Genomic DNA, 14,551 nt, shown 5'->3' with positions numbered 1-14,551 from the left:
ATATAGAGGGTTTGGCATTAGGCCCTAGGGGCTAGAGGAAAGACACAGAGAGGGGGAGTTAATGTCTAGGGGTTTTGAGATTCTCTTTTTCTAGGACAGTATGAATCAAGGGGCTCAGCTGAGAACCGTGAATAATGAACAATTATCCTTTCCTTGTGGCTAATAATATTAGTGGCTACATTGAATAGCATTCATGTATTTTTAGGTTTTTGTCACCCCCAAAAAACAAAAACAAAATAAAAAAACTTTAGAGGGCCTAAAAATTCGGTTTTAAAATGTTGACAGTGAAAAGTTGAATGAACTAGAAGCCTGGGGTTGAAGAGGCAGTGGAGGACATCCAGCAATTCCTTCTGTCTCTAATGATGGTTCAGGGAAATGTGATTAAATACATTTGTGGATAAAGACCACTTATTCATTCATAAATTTTAATAAATTTTATTAAGAAATTTTGGAGTGGTTTTTGCCATAGTTTTCCCGGGTATCCCTTCTCCTCCCCTTTAGATAGAGCCATCCCATATGCCAACAAATAGTATTCTTTTAAAGAAGAAAAATTAGCATAACTGATCAATACATTGAATAAGTGTGAAAATATTTGCAGTAGTTTAAAAAGAAAGTTTGATAAGGTGGAGTCAGAGTGTTATAGTGAAAGACAGCAATATTAATGCCTAGCTCTTCCAACACGCTTCCTCTTCAACAACCTAGAAAATGCTCTAAACCAAATTCTGATTGGAAAAATCAAGAAAAAAGCCTTAATGAGTCATTTTTTTCCCAGTCCAGAGCAATTTAGGAATACAGGTCTTTGGACACTGTTATTTAGGAGCACAGCATGGTGATAGCAGCAGCAGAAGCGGAATGGGGAGTGTTCTAGCACCCAGGCACAGGAAGGGGACTGTGAGAACACCAGGGCAGCAAGCACTGGGACAAAGCAAGATCCCAGGGTTCCCTTGACTAGCGCCAGGAGCAGGAATGGGTGCTATCTGGCAGAGCTGTCTCCTGTCATTCAGCTCTGGTTCATAGATCCAAGGTGTAGAGAAGTATGCACAGCTATGTGCAGGACCCAGCTTAAGGATTGAGCCTGATATGAAGTCCAGAAATTGACTTGTGTGGCCCAGGAGCAGAGCAGTGCCTCCGTCCTAACCTTTAGCCCAGCACAAATGCCTGCGTGGGAAACTCAAGGATAAGAGACCAAGATCAAAGAAGAGCCTGCGGTTCAGTTGTTCTGATCCTGCAGAATCTTCCAGTGTGCAACCAGTGACCAGCTGCAGCAGTAGTCTACCCAAACTCAACTGCACACACACCAGCAAGCCCAGACCTGCCTCAGGAACTTGCAGAACTTAGACCAGCAGAGCTGTGAACCTCTCCCAGGTCATACCCCTTTGGAAGCACTGAAAACGTGCAGCCCCTCAGACTGAGCTTCAGAGCAACAGAAGCTCACACTAGACATACCCGGGGAAGTGAGCAGAGCTCAACACTTAGGTGAAGTGCAAAGTCAAGAAGTAGCCCAGAAGAATGAGTTTAAAAAAACATGTGCAAGACTTGTGGCCCTGCCACCTCTGCAAAGGACTGCCACGTCTTCTCATATCTCTTGTTTTGAGGCACTCTTTTGTTTTTGGTTTTATTTTGTTCATTTTGTAGGATTTACTTAAGTTTTTTTTGCTGTATAGTTCTTTCCATTTGTATTGTAGTAGTTGTATTGTTCACATAATTAGAGAGAAGCAGCCATTGATAGAGAGCTAGTGGTAGTGTTAGGAATATCTGAGTTCAGGTCCTGTCTCAGACATTTACTGTCTTTTAATCTCTTAGTACTCCCAGAAACTCTAAAACTTGAGTCTGTAATAGCAAAGCAGGCACTCCCCAGGAGTCACTCTAGACAAATGAAACTACCTAGTTGGTCTAGGCATAACCATATGTATTTTCATTAATGAGTCCAGTGCTCAAATGGATCCATGCCCTCTTCTGTTTGGGATGTTCCTTAAGCCTAGGAGGCTCAGCCATCCACATGTCACCTCTGGCCCTTGCTTCAAGGTAAATCCCAAGAAGATGGGCTGTTTCTTGTTATAGATTTCTCTGGTGGCAGCTTTTTTTCTTTTTTTTTTACTTTTGGCTAGGCAGTGTGGTTAAGTGACTTGCCCAGGGTCACACAGCTAGTAAGCGTCAAGTGTCTGAGGCTGCATTTGAACGCAGGTCCTCCTGACTCCAAGGCGTGTGCTTTATCCACTGCGCTACCTAGCTGTCCCTGGGTGGCAGCTTTTACTGCTGTTCTTTTCCAGTTTTCTTTGTTGGTTATTGGTTGCAGCAGCCAACTCGCCTCGATCACCCTTTGTTTGATGCTCATTGTCTTATTCTTTGGTTATTCTTGTCTTCCATGTCTTGTAGCCATACAGTGAAACTGTAGGAATATTTTTAAATGGGCCTTTGTTCCTAGGAGGAGCTTGAGGTCACCAAAGGAACTTTGTAATTGCCAGAAGGCCATCTATTCTCTTGTTTAATCCTGCCTCCAGCTTGTTTATACAATATAAACTTGGTATTTGTATTGTTAGTACAGTTAATAAGTTAATATACCTTGAGTAAATTCACTGCAGTACTTTTATGATAGATCTTGACTATTTTAATGAAAGTGAGGATGCATTAATGAAACTACTTGTACTTTTCATTTCAGGGCTTTGTTCTTAATGTCAAAAAGCAATTTTCAACCTCCAAAGCTAAAAGAAAAGACAAAATGGTAAGTCAGAATGCACAGATTCATAGACTTTTGGGCTAGATGGAACCTTAGCTACATCCCCTAACTTTGTTTTATAGCTGAGGAAATTGAGGCCTAGAAAGGAAGTGTGGAGAGAGAGTCTTCTCTCAGAGGAGGTATGAAGTAGTGGACACATCATTTTTTATTATTTAGTACATCTCCTGTGTTAAATACATCCATTTGTTACAGTGAAAATAAAGTTGAAATCAAAGTCAACAAAAGTGAGAGTGACATGTCAAATTCACTCCATCTGACAGTGTAGGGTGGTGATGGCACATCAGATTTCAGGACAATAACAGTGCTGTACATCCCAGTCACTGAATGTAGGTTTATGACACAGATGTGTAGTGTTCTCTGCTTGTCACATTGGAATGATAAGTTTGTGAACTCAAAGTTAGTCTTCATGTGGGAGTTAAAAGTGCCATTATATCAGTTCTATTTCTCAATATCATTTATTTTGGTAAATACTGTATGATTTAATTTTTTTTTTAAAAGGGAAACTTCTTAAAAATTGAAATAACTCAAGAATGGTTATGGATAATGATTTTAAACTTTCAGAAATCACATTTAAATAAAATTATACTTAAATTTTTTGTTGTCATTACTTTTTTAAAAAAAATATTTGGCTAGGCAGTGGGGTTAAGTGACTTGCCCAGAGTCACACAGCTAGTGTTAGGTGTCTGAGACTGGATTTGAACTCGGGTCTTCCTGAATCCAGGGCTGGTGCTCTACCCACTGTGCCACCTGGCTGCCCCTGTCGTTACTTTTTAAAAAGTGAAATAATAGCCCTTCCTGATAGTTAAATCCAAAACTGTTTTGAGTGGACTTGTTTCTCAATGTAAATTATCAAAATTTGATGTCTTTCTTTTTCAGCCACATTCAGGATTGTGTTTATTGTGTTTATGATAGATATAGAAGAAAATTCTGTTTCACACAAAATTGTGGGATAAGTTAGCACAATCTGTAACGCTAAGTTAGAGAAACTAGAGAACGCCTTATTTACCCAAATTCAGAATGTCATAAGATTTTTAGGTTCTGACGGTCATTTGAATGTGCTATCCCAAAATAGTCTTTAATGGTTTTACTTCAGCTGGAGTGAGACAAAGTATATCATGTTTACCCAAGGCAAATGGGCATCTGTTCATCCATGTATAGGCAAGTCTTTGCCTTTAAGAGTAAAACAATAAGTGCTTTTGTAGCCTGGTTGTCTGTTTTATTTGGAGGGTGTGTTATTTAAAAATTGGGAAATATTCTGTTTTGAGGAAGATGCGGGGTGGGTGGGTTATTGAATTATTTGTAGCCCTGTCTTTTCATAAGTGTAGTCACTTTATCCTTCTGGATCAGAGTGTAAATTTAATGACCTTACATTGATTAATTAATTTAAAATACTCACTAAAAGCGAGTAAAATAAATAAATAAATATCCACTAAATATCTATTTCAGAAGGTAATTTAAAAAAATGAATGGCTTCATGTTCATTATCTTAATAATTAAACATTCATAACCCTGACTGGGCCCAAGGGTCTGAGGAACTTACTTGCTTTCTCCCTCTCCACTATGGGGCCTGTCTCTGTTCTGGATCCATGTACCAGGTGACAGTCCTTGGGAAGCATATTCTCCTAAAACAAGGGTCAGGTTGACATTCTCTCTCCTTCTTTTTCTCCTTTTCCCTCTCTCTTATCTCTCTCTCTCTTTTTTTAAACTTTGGGATCTGTATATTCCTCTTCTTATTGAAAAAATAATGGAAACATAAGTAATCCCATGAAATCAAAACCAAAAGTTACCTGCTTCTCCCTCCCCACCCCCGCTACTTTGCTCTTTTTTTTTTTTTATTAATTTATTTTAATCTATCAACAGTCACTTCCATAAGCTTTTGGGTTTTGAATTTTTCTCCCTCTCCCTCCCCAGGACAGTGTGCAATCTGATATAGGCTCCACATATACACTCCTAAGGGGCTGCTAGGTGGTGCGTTGGATAGATCACTGGCCCTGGATTCAGGAGGACCTGAGTTCAAATCTAGCCTCAAACACATAACACGTACTAGCTGTGTGACCCTGGGCAAGTCACTTAACCCCATTGCCTAGCCAAAACAAAATAAAACAAAAACAAATACGTATACTTTCCTATTAAACATTTTCACATTAGTCATGTTGTAAGGAAGAATTAGAACCAATAGGAGGAACCACAAGAAAGAGAAAACAAAACAAAACACAAGAAAAAAATAGCAAACAGTGTGCTTCAATCTGCATTCAAACTCCACAGTTCTTTTTTTGGATATGAACAGCATTTTCCATCATGAGACCTTTGGAGATGTCTTAGATCCTTGCATTGCTGAGAAGAGCTAAGTCTATCAATGTTAGTCATTGCACAACATGACTGTTACTGTGTACAACATCCTCCTTGTTGTACTCACTTCACTCAGCATCAGTCCATGCAAATCTTTCCAGGTTTTTCTGAAGTCTACCTGCTCATCATTTCTTACAGCACAATAGTATTCCATTACATTCATATACCACAACCTGTTCAGCCATTCTCCAATTGATGAATATCCCATCAATTTCCAATTCTTTGCCACCACAAAAAGAGCTGCTATAAATGTTTTTTACATGTGGGTCCTTTTCCCATTTTTATGATCTCTTTGGGATACAGACCTAGAAGTGCTATTGCTAGGTTCTCTCATCTCTTTCCACGCTCACTCCATAGCTCCAGGGGAAATTACTTGCTTATGCTTAACTTTTGGCTCATATTTAGAGTTTCCTCAGAATGTCAAGTAGAAGGGCACTCAGCCTACAATGTAGATCAGATATAGGAAAGTTGTTTGTTTCTATTATACAAGAAAATGTTTAATACACCCAGACACACAAAGGCACATTAATAGAAAAATATACAGCAATAGTTACATTACTACTTATTGTGTTATTCTCATGGGAGGTTGAAACTTAAAACGCCAAAACATTATGCAGTTTGTGGGATTACTAAACAGAGATTTTACATTTCACTTTAGCACTATACTCTCTAATTATCTCTAAGTCCTTGTATTTCAGCAAGCCAGGCCAAGTCTTGGGTTTATCCTCCTATGAATGTTCTCCTCCAAGGAGCTGTATAGTAGATATAGAAGAGCCCCTTCTGAGGTTCAGATAGCACCAGTTGAAAACCAAAGATATTTCAAACTTTCTGACTCAGACTGCCTCCAAGGATACTGGGGTCATCTGGGGATCAGTATTTGGTTATCTGTGATCAAGAAGAAGAAGCTATATAGAAGATACAGCCATGTATAACTTTTTAGTATTTTTTTTTCCAATTACATGTGAAAACAATTTTTAACATTTTAAAAAATTTTGAGTTCCAAATTCTCTCCACTTTCCCTTCATTGAAAAGGCAAGCACTTTGATACAGATTATACATCTGTGGTCATGCAAAACATTTCCATATTATCCATGTTGTGAAAGAAAACAGGTCAAAAAAATCCTAAGAAAAATTAAGAAAGTTTAAAAAAAGGTATGCTTCGATCTACATTCCAACTCCTTCAGTTCATCCTCTGGACATGTATAGCATTTTTCATCATGAATCCTTTGGAATTGTCTTAGATCATTTTGTTGCTGAGAATAGCTAAGTCATTAGCTATGTAAAAAACATTTATAGCAGCTCTTTTTGTGGTGGCAAAGAATTGGAAATTGATGGGATATTCATCAATTGGAGAATGGCTGAACAGGTTGTGGTATATGAATGTAATGGAATACTATTGTGCTGTAAGAAATGATGAGCAGGTAGACTTCAGAAAAACCTGGAAAGATTTGCATGGACTGATGCTGAGTGAAGTGAGTACAACAAGGAGGATGTTGTACACAGTAACAGTCATGTTGTGCAATGACTAACATTGATAGACTTAGCTCTTCTCAGCAATGCAAGGATCTAAGACATCTCCAAAGGTCTCATGATGGAAAATGCTGTTCATATCCAAAAAAAGAACTGTGGAGTTTGAATGCAGATTGAGCTAAGTCATTAGCTCAGTTGATCATCGTGCAGTATTGCTGATACTGTGTACAGTGTTCTCCTGGTTCTGCTCACTTCATTTTGCGTCAGTTCATGTAGGTCTTTCCAGGCTTTTCTGAAAGCATCCTGCTTATCATTTCTTTTTTTTTTTAATTTTATTAATTCATTTTGATTTATCAACAATCACTTCCATATGCTTTTGAGCTGAAAATTTTTCTCCCCCTTTCTCTCCCTGACCCTCCCCAAGACGGTGCACAGTCTGATATAGGCTTTACATTTATATACCCATTAAACATATTTTCACATTAGTGAAGTTGTAAGTAAAAATTAAAACCAATAGGAGGAACCATCAGAAAGATGAAACAAAACTCAACAGAACATAAAAGTAAGTGATAGCGTTTCGACTTCCATAGTTGTTTCTTTGGATGTGGACAGCATTTTCCATCCCAAGGCCTCTGGAGATGTTTTAGGTAATGCTGAGAAGGGTTCAGTTTAACAGTCTTAGTCATTGCATAATGTGGCTGTTATTGTGTACAAAGTCCTCTTGGTTCTTCTCACTTCACTCAGCATCAGACCATATAAGTGTTTCCAGGTTTTTCTGAAGTCAGCCTGTTCATCATTTCTTATGGCACAATAGTATTCCATTACATTCATATACCACAACTTGCTCAGCCATTCCCCAGTGGATGGGCATTCCCTCAATTTTTAATTCTTTGCTACCACTAAAAGAGCTACTATAAATATTTTTGTACATATAGGTCCTTTTTAGAAAAATATATATCTTTTGCGGATACAGACCTAGTATCTTTTAAAAACTTTTTAAAAGGTTCATTTGCTTAATAAAAGCACTTAATTCTTTTTGGAAAAATCTCGTCTTGCCACCATGCATGTCCACTTCCAAAATACAGATTCAGTTTGTTGGGTTGCATGCTACCTATTGTTACAAAGCAAACAGTAGTTTTCTTTTTTGTCAGTAATAGTACTTAAAGATATTTGAGGATCTGAATGATAGGATATAGTAGATGCTTATTTTTTAGATTTTGGGTTAAAGAATTTAGTTTTTCAATGTTTACACTGATTAAACTATAATTCTTATCTTTACTTAGACTAGTTTCACCTGCTTCAGTGAATTTCCCTTTCAAATCAGTTGTGTAGCTATCCATCGCAAAAAGATACTCACTTTTAAAACATTACAGAATGGAATGATTTCATAATTAAATTTTTATTTGCTTTTTAAAAATTTCAAACACTTACGTATATGTACCCTTACTCTGCCCTAACTTTGATCATGAATGGTTGTTTTTAATAAAATTTTTGTTCATCATTATCATCATAATAGAAAGCATTTATAAAGCACTTTAAGGTTTGCAAAGGGCTTTACAAATATTGTCTCATTTTATCCTCACAGCAATCTGGGAGTGTCTCTGTTTATAGATGAGCAAACTGAGACAGATAGAAGTTCAGTGACATGTCAACAGTCATGCAGTTAATAAATTTCTGAGGCAGAATTTGGACTTAGGTCTTCCTGACTCTTAAGTCCAACACATTTTCTTAGGCTTTTTAAAAAAATTGATTTAGTGTTGTCATGAATTTGTTAAATAATGGAAAAGGCCTGCGTAATAATCTTATATGACTTTATAATTTGTGTTTTTTGGGGGGAGATGGGAGAGGGCTTGGTTTACCAAACCAAAGGAAAGAATTGAAGCAAGGAATTGAAAGAAAATTAAGCCTTTTCATCTTAAGTTTCTGAATTTTCCGTATTGTTAATTAACAAGCATTTATTAACTGCCTACTGTATACCAGACACTGTTCTAAGCACTGGAGACACACAGAAAGGTCCTTGATCTTAAGAAGTTCACAGTCTAAAAGGGAAGATAATATGCAAACAACTATGTATAAACCAGCTATATTCAGGATAAATTCAAAATAATCAACAGAGGGAAGTCACTACCATTAAGAGGGATTGGGAAAGGCTTTCTCTGAAAGGTAGGATTTTAGCTGGAGCTTGAAAGAAGCTAGGAAGTGGCAATGAGGAGGAAGAGCATTCAAGTCATGGGAGACGCCCAGTGAAAAGGCCCCGAAAATTGAGAGATGGAGTATATTGTTCAAGAAATAGCAAGGAGGCCAGTATCTCTATATCACAGAACACATAGGAGGTATAAGAATATTTGAAAGGTGCATATGTAGAGAAGAGGGCATGTTATGAAGGGCTTAATTGACAGATAACTTATCTTTGATCCTGGAGGTGAGAGTGAGTCACTGGAGTTTATTGAGTAGAGAGGGGTGACATGGTCAGACCTATACTTAGGAGAACCATTTTGCTAGTTGTGTACAGAGTGACACAATCCCTCCTCAAAGAACCTGCATCTTACAGGGAGACAAGTACGTACACTAGTTTATACAGAATAAATAGAAAATAAATAGAAATAATTGTACAAAGCAGTTAAATATGAGATAGTTTGGAAGGAAAGTCTTTTCCCTAAACAGCCTAAATATAAATCTCTTCAATAAAAGTACTGCTTTTCCATTACTGAAAGGTATTCCATTGTGGCTTATTTAATAATTAAAAAATTTTTTTTTTATTAATTTATTTTGGTTTATCAACAATCACCTCCATATGCCTTTTTTTGTTTTTGTTCGGCAATGGGGGTTAAGTGACTTGCCCAGGGTCACACAGCTAGTAAGCGTTATGTGTCTGAGTTCGAATTTGAACTCACGTCCTCCTGGCTGCAAGGCCGGAGCTCTATCCACTGCGCCACCTAGCTGCCCCTCCATATGCTTTTGAGTTGAAAATTTTTCTCCCCCTTCCTCCCCCTCCTCCTCCCCAAGACAGCGCACAATCTGATATAGGCTTTACATTTACATTCCTATTAAACATATTTTCACATTAGTGAAGTTGTAAGTAAAAATTAAAACCAAGACGAAACAAAACTCAACAGAAGGTAAAAATAAGTGATAGCAATTTGACTTCCATAGTTGTTTCTTTGGATGTGGACAGCATTTTCCATCCCAAGGCCTCTGGAGATGTCTTAGATCCTCATAATGCTGGGAGGGGTTCAGTTTAACAATATTAGGCATCACATAATGTGGCTGTTATTGTGTACAAAGTCCTCTTGGTTCTGCTCACTTCACTCAGCATCAGACCATATAAGTGTTTCCAGGTTTTTCTGAAGTCAGCCTGTTCATCGTTTCTTATGGCACAATAGTATTCCATTACATTCATATACCACAACTTGCTTATCCATTCCCCAATTGATGGGTGTCCTCTCAATTTCCAATTCTTTGCCACCACAAAAAGAGCTTCTATGAATATTTTTGTACATGTGGGTCCTTTTCCCATTTGTATGATCTCTTTGGGATATAGCCCTAGAAGTGCTATTGCTGGATTTTTTTTTTTTTGAGGAAAGAATGTTTAACCCATCACATTTTACAGTGAATGATTTTTGAATCTCAAGTGCTCAGTATTATGGTTTGTTAAGGTTCACAGATGAGTTGAACTATGGATGTGGTCTACTGTTCAGTTGTTAAATATCTAGTTCAAATTAAGTTGTACCTCAGAATATCCTTCAAAAATCTGAAAACTTGAAGTTTGTAGATATGCTGTATGAATAATAGTTGTACTCATTTGATATACTGTCAGCAAGAGTTGGGAATGACATAAGCCTTAATTCAGGAATTAAATGTTCTTATGATCTGAATGAATTTGAAGCGTAAGCTGGTTTCAAAATAGGGAGAACCTTTGAACACATAGGGAACCTGAATGGTGATAGTGGTAGTGGTGCCACTGAGAAATGTAACTAATATAACTGCTATAATTAGTAGTTTTTTTAAAATTCGACACAAAGATAGTTTAATTTCAGATTTATACACTTCACTTTCATATTGAAGCAGGCAGCTTATGCCAGCTGACAGGAGCAAATCACTCTAGCATAGAGATCAAACAAACATCTGCCAGTTCAGATTTGACCTCATTTGTGTCTGCTCCTTTAGATAATCACTACATTGCATTCACTGTGAATTGGAGCAGATTTGCTACATTAGTCTCACTTTTGTTGACTTTGATTGAAATTTTGTTTTCACTTTAAAAAATGGACTTATCTATGAAGAATTTGTACTACAAACAGTTGATTTCCCCATCCCCTCCCCACAACTCGCTCCTGTCTTAAGAACCTTCTATAGCTGCTAGGTATCTTTGTCATCCTTCAGTGCCTCCATTTCCAGGTACTCAAGTCAGCTGACAGTTAAGAGTAAAAGACTTTGGTACCTTGATATCACTTTTTGATGAATTATGGTGGTTTATAGGACGAAATTACTGTCTGTCTCTCAAGTGGCCAATTGCTTCTTCTTTCTCCTAACCCCTAACAGATATAATGGTAGTAGCAAAAAAGCTACCTTTGTCATCCAGACCCTTTTGAGTGGGCTATAGTAATAGAATTTAGAGCTGCCAATACCCTTAGAAATCAGGCAGTCTAATCTTTTCATTGTAGAGATGGGGGAATATGTTCAGAGAAGTTGTGACTTCCCAAGGTCACACAGGTAATAAGTGGCAGCACCAGAACCAACCTAGGTTCTTTGATACCAGAGCCAGTGTTCTTTCCATTACAGCACACTGCTGTCCCTCTTCTAGCCCAGGAAACCTGGAGGTGATAAGAAAGCTCCTTCCGTTGCTAACATCTCTCATTCCCAACTTGTCTTCTTTGCGTCTTCTTTTCCTCAGAGGTGTAGTAGGGTACAAATAGTCTTTAGGGACACCTGGCTTTTTTACCTCTGGGGTGTCCTCATAGCTATGCTTTCACAGACTCGGCAGTCTAAAAAGGAAATTGTGGTTTCTGAATGGTACTTTTATTATAAAATACAGAACTTTGTATTCTTAATTGTCCAACTTTTTTGTTTCCGCTTATCAAAGTATTTGATTCTTAGTAATTGTACTATTACATTAATATTGTCTAATCCTTGTTTGCCAATAATGGCTTAGATGTTTTCAACTGAACAGGTTGAACTTTTGTGTAAGTTTTGAAGGTTTTTGGTGCTCAAATATATATTGATATTTACCATACTTTATAAATTATATTTACAGAGTACTGTCAGTAATATTGTGTAAAACCAATAGTAATGAAACTTATCTGTACATGCTTTTTTTTAAATCTAAAGGTCATCAACATTCCATAATTTTGTCAAAATAGCATTAACCAAAAATCCAAAAAAGAGGCCAACAGCTGAAAGACTTCTAACTGTAAGTGTTTAATTACATGATATTTGTATGTAATTTCAAACAGGATTTTGAAATATTATCAGAACAAATGACTTTCTCCTTTGAACTGAAATATTCATTTTTTTCCTTTGTAATGGTTACTCCTAGAAGAGGAACCAAATATTTTTCTCATAGAAGAATAAAATACTTTGGGGTTTGTGATTTTATTATTATAGCTCAGGTCTGTAAGCATAAACAATGATGTCTTATTAAAAATCAGTGCCAGAATTTATAGTCACCCAGAGAAGAACATTTTTGATGAAATTTCATTTAAATTTTTTTTCATGGTTTAAATATTTTGGTTTTTTCTATGAAGATAATGAGCTCTCTTTACTGATATGTATTTTGAGTTGATTTTTCAGTGGTAGATAATGGACTGCACTGAACCATCTGGAGTCTTTTGCCCACCAACCCAATATATATATAACATTTGTGAGATCATTGGCCAGTGTCTTAAAATGTAATACTAATTGTAGCCAAATTTTTAACTTTGATTCATATTTGGGTCAGTCAGTTTTGCAAAAGAAACTCTGACTCTCCACTATGGACTTCATTGCTATAAGGAAATTGTATACAAATGACATGTAATGCAATACTTTTTAAAGTTGATTTGCATAGTAGCGGCTCTCTTATTTGCTTTTATACAATTTACTGAATGAAAAAAGTAAAATAATGAATTTTGTAGATCGCATACATATATAAAATTTTAATCTCAGAATATATTTTGGTTTTTTTTTTTAATTAAGCATAGTTTTGTAGGACAGCCTGGTCTCTCAAGGGCACTAGCAGTTGAATTGTTGGACAAAGTAAATAATCCAGACAACCATGCACATTATATTGAAGGAGATGATGATGATTTTGAGGTGAGGAAACATTTGTACTCTCATATTGGAGAATAAATATGTATAAAGGTATAATTAATAGCTTATGTCATATAATTTAAACTACTGTTAAAAATTTTTGGCCCACAAAAATGATTAGCCTATAAAATCAGCACTTTCTCTACCTAAATTTGCTGATGATAGCAAATCTTGTCTTCTGGGCTATTCCTTTTACTGCTTTCTTTATCCCCAGATTAATGTTTTATGATCTGGGTCCCCAGTAAAGTCATTAAGGTAAAGTCATTAAGAAGTTAGAATTAAGCATAGGTCATGAAGTATGCAATCTCTATGCTCATCTGTCAGCATGGCAGATAGTCTTTCCCTTAGAAGCAATTCGATCCATAAATACTGCATGTTGTTTTGGCCAAAACTTTCTCCCAAAACTCTAGTTTCTATCTTGAGCCAGCAGTTCAGTTGAGAATTTGATAGCATATTTTCTTTGCTTTATTGATTTAATTCAATATCAATTTAATTAAATTGATAATTTTATCAATTTAAGTTTTTTGAAGTTTATATAAACATTGCAGTTAACCAACAAGAGAATCAGGAATGATATTTCTTTGTTTCTCCAATTTGCAAAATTTTTTAAACACAAATGATTTTATATTATATTTGGAGTCTTCAAAGTAAGTTGCTTCCATTGTAATCTCCTTATTTTCTGAAGCAATTTTATTCAATCAAGCTTAACCATGTGCTTAACATTTCTGGGAAATATTATAGTAAAGATAGGTTTGATTTTTTTAAGTTCATTACTTTTAAAGTCTTGATCAGGTTGAGGCATATCTGGTCCTCAGCTTATTTTCACCCAGACATCAGGATAAATGTGCATGTGTGCGTGTGTGTGTGTACACATAGGTGTACATACACATGCCGATGGTTGTGAAAACACAACATGGCTTAAAATCTTTAGTAACAATATTCCCAATATCCACAAAGTCTACATATCTCTCTCATTTTTTTTATTCTCATTCTTCTTCTTCCTTTCCTACTGTTTCTTTTTTCATTTTCCTGTTCATTTCTCTTTTTACATATTACATAACTTTTAAAATTTATTATATGTAATTTTCTCCTGATAATTTATAAAGTGGACACATTTTATATTTTAATTCTTTCTTTAAAAAATAAGTGTTTAATGGCCTTTGATTTTTTTTGTGGTCATTGGACCTCAGTAGAAAACAATCACCAGTATTTTAAAACCAGATTTCTTCATGTTTGCTCACTGAGTAGAAATAGTCAAGAATTTATAAAGTATTTCTTAAATCACAGTTGTGAAGTTTGGATTAATGAGCAAGAGTTTCAAAAGCAAATGAAATGAAGTGTTAAAAATTGGATTGTAAGTTGTGTACTTTTTAGGAAGCCTTTGACTAATTACAATTATCAAAATTATTCCCTATATCCATTATGTTTTTTCCTTGAATTTTCCTTTAACTTATACTTGATTTTCATAGTTTTTAAGTTTTTGGAGAACTTAAATTACAAAAGAGTCGTTGAAATTCGATTGTTTTGTGGTGTTACATTAACAGCCCCATGCAGTTGTTCGTCATACTATTCGGTCTACAAACAGGAATGTCAGAGCTGAACGAACAGCATCAGAGATAAACTGTATGTATTTACAATATATATTAATTTGTCTGTGATGTTGTATGATTCTTATGTTTTTTAAAGAATTTTCAGGATTGAATGTAT

At 36.0% G+C, this 14,551-nt stretch overlaps 1 protein-coding gene across 2 annotated transcripts in view; it reads left to right on the top strand.

Annotated features, from left to right (window-relative positions):
• The window catches only part of MAP4K5 (mitogen-activated protein kinase kinase kinase kinase 5), a 176,488-nt gene that overhangs the window by 113,196 nt on the left and 48,741 nt on the right, over window positions 1–14,551 (top strand). For both annotated transcript variants that reach the window (XM_020991307.2, XM_078150348.1), the window contains 4 exons: window positions 2,660–2,722; window positions 11,885–11,966; window positions 12,731–12,847; window positions 14,389–14,467. In XM_020991307.2, the coding sequence (XP_020846966.1) occupies window positions 2,660–2,722; window positions 11,885–11,966; window positions 12,731–12,847; window positions 14,389–14,467 (341 nt within the window). The remainder of the gene's footprint in view (window positions 1–2,659; window positions 2,723–11,884; window positions 11,967–12,730; window positions 12,848–14,388; window positions 14,468–14,551) is intronic.

This window comes from Phascolarctos cinereus, unplaced genomic scaffold, assembly GCF_003287225.1.
Source record: "Phascolarctos cinereus isolate Bilbo 61053 unplaced genomic scaffold, phaCin_HiC Scaffold_2;HRSCAF=192, whole genome shotgun sequence".
NCBI lineage: Eukaryota > Metazoa > Chordata > Mammalia > Diprotodontia > Phascolarctidae > Phascolarctos > Phascolarctos cinereus.
Note: the sequence above shows the minus strand (reverse complement) of the source record. Positions and strands in the feature narration are given on the sequence as shown.